At 39.9% G+C, this 2,059-nt stretch overlaps 1 protein-coding gene across 2 annotated transcripts in view; it reads left to right on the top strand.

Moving 5' to 3' along the window:
- Positions 1–1,093: 1,093 nt before the first annotated feature.
- Positions 1,094–2,059, top strand: part of VGLL3 (vestigial like family member 3) — a 23,894-nt gene continuing 22,928 nt past the window's right edge. Inside the window, exon 1 of one of the 2 annotated variants that reach the window (XM_018568566.1) lies at positions 1,094–1,421. In XM_018568566.1, coding sequence (XP_018424068.1) covers positions 1,321–1,421 — 101 coding nt within the window. In that variant the 5' untranslated portion in view covers positions 1,094–1,320. Of the gene's footprint in view, positions 1,432–2,059 lie in introns of both variants that reach the window. The other variant, XM_018568565.1, reaches the window with a different exon arrangement.

The raw sequence follows: 2,059 nt of genomic DNA, 5'->3' as shown, positions 1-2,059 counted from the left end.
ATAAACAGCCAGTGCATTTAAGTGTCCAAAAAAACCTGCGCTATCTGCCCCCTGTGTGTATATCTACTCCTACCGCCGACTAATCAGCAGAGGAAAGTGACAACTAAAATTTTATATATCACACAATCAATATATCGGTGGAATAAAATCAGAAACATTTATCAAAAAGACAAATTCCATGAATTCAATAGTGAAAAAAAAGGGAAGAAAAGTCCATATAGTGTTAAAGTTCATAAAAATAGTAATATGGATCAATTGACACCAAAATAAGTGTTCTTTATCTCTGTGTTCCACCTTCGGGCAATCAATCTCTTTTGTCCACTCACCAGATTCTCAATTGTCAATTGATCCATATTACTATTTTTTTCTAGCAGCCAGTCAAGACCGAGGACCAGGTGAGTATATTTTGTTTATTTGGGACCCTAGACCAAAACAAGCAGTTAACCCTTTCAGTGTCGGGATAGCCTCACTGCAAGGGTTATCTTTTTAAAATCCTGGAATTCCTCGTTAATGATTGGAAAGCGTTTTAGCAGAGCGAACGTCATCCAGTTAGAGTTCACATCTATTTTTTAATATAAAAGTTTACTAAGCTTTCACTGGGTTCTGGCCCAGGCCCCTTGGGGTTCTTTTGTGGTTCTGCTGCTTTCTTTTATTGCACAATTTTTGTGTTCCTTTGTACCTCAATGTTAGTTTTCATGTTTAATATTCAGAAAAAAAAAAGTTTACTGAGCTTCATTATTAGATAATATGTTGCCATAAGGTTGAGGAACTGTCAGCTATATCAGTAATCCGCCTACTGCAAATTTATATTCAAATGTATCTTCTTTCACTTCCTGGACAGAGAAGAGGAGTTTCCCTGCATTCTGTTATACAGTAGAGTGTTGTATCTACTCATCCAGACACAAGGAGCTGCAGCAGCAGCAGCAGCAGCAGCAGCAGCAGGAGCTTTAACTTCCAGATGATGTGATGAAAACTTAAGAAGCATCCTCCATGCATCAGCCAATCAGAGCGCAGACCAGTGTCAAACTTTCCTCCAGTGAGCTGTGCGGAGAGTGGTCCCTGCCCCCAGCCCCTTGTCATTCTCCAGATGAGCCCCGTCCTGGGTGTGTGGAGCTGAGCTGCCGATTGGCCGGGGTCTGGCATGTCTATTGTGTGCATGCTAATGCAGCTGCCTGTGTCCTCAGCTCGCTCGTCTATAAGGGACATATGGAGCCAGCATCCAGGAGCAGGGGATGTGACAGAGTCGCCTACAGACTCCTAGGATAAGACTTGAAGACTGTTCAGGGACTGTGCACAGAGGACGTGGCTGGGAGTCCTGCAATGAGTTGTCTGGATGTTATGTATCATCACCAAGTCTATGGGATGCACCAATATCTGCCAAGCACGGCAGCTTGTACCACAGCCTACTACCATCATCACCAAAACCCACAGGTGAGTACCAGGCATTGCCTGCTGGGTCATACATCACATCTAGAAGAAGAGCAGTCAGTGATATATAACAATCAGCAGTCTAGCTAGTTTTCATTTTTCTCATTATTATAGGTGAAGTGATCTTCTAGAAATGTTGGTAAAAATTATTTGTCTTGTAGGTATTCCAAATATTGTATTTCACAGTGATATTGTTCAAGAGATAGTGGGAATGATTTACTAGAGACTATTCACTAAGCATAGGGAATGTTCAATGAGGATAGTGACTAAGTAATGCTATGCTCACTTCAAATGCCCAATCATGTGTAAAAGATATTAAAAAAAAGTAAATGCAACTTCACATTATTCACTAAATACAACTTCACATTATTCACTAAACGTAACTTCCCATTATTCACTAAACGCAACTTCCCATTATTCACTAAACACAGCTTCACATTATTCACTAAATACAACTTCACATTATTCACTAAATGCAACTTCACATTATTCACTAAACGCAACTTCCCATTATTCACTAAGAAAAGTGAATAATCACTTTACAAGGTGAAAAGATAGTACCCCTTTAGTGAATGATCCCCGGTCTTTTTTATGTCATTGTCACCAAGTGGTGATCTATTAATTATATATA

The sequence above is a fragment of the Nanorana parkeri genome, unplaced genomic scaffold (assembly GCF_000935625.1).
Source record: "Nanorana parkeri isolate BGI_ZX_2015 unplaced genomic scaffold, ASM93562v1 scaffold1210, whole genome shotgun sequence".
Taxonomy (NCBI): domain Eukaryota; kingdom Metazoa; phylum Chordata; class Amphibia; order Anura; family Dicroglossidae; genus Nanorana; species Nanorana parkeri.
The sequence above is the reverse complement of the archived record's forward strand: the minus strand, read 5'-3'. Positions and strand labels throughout refer to the sequence as shown.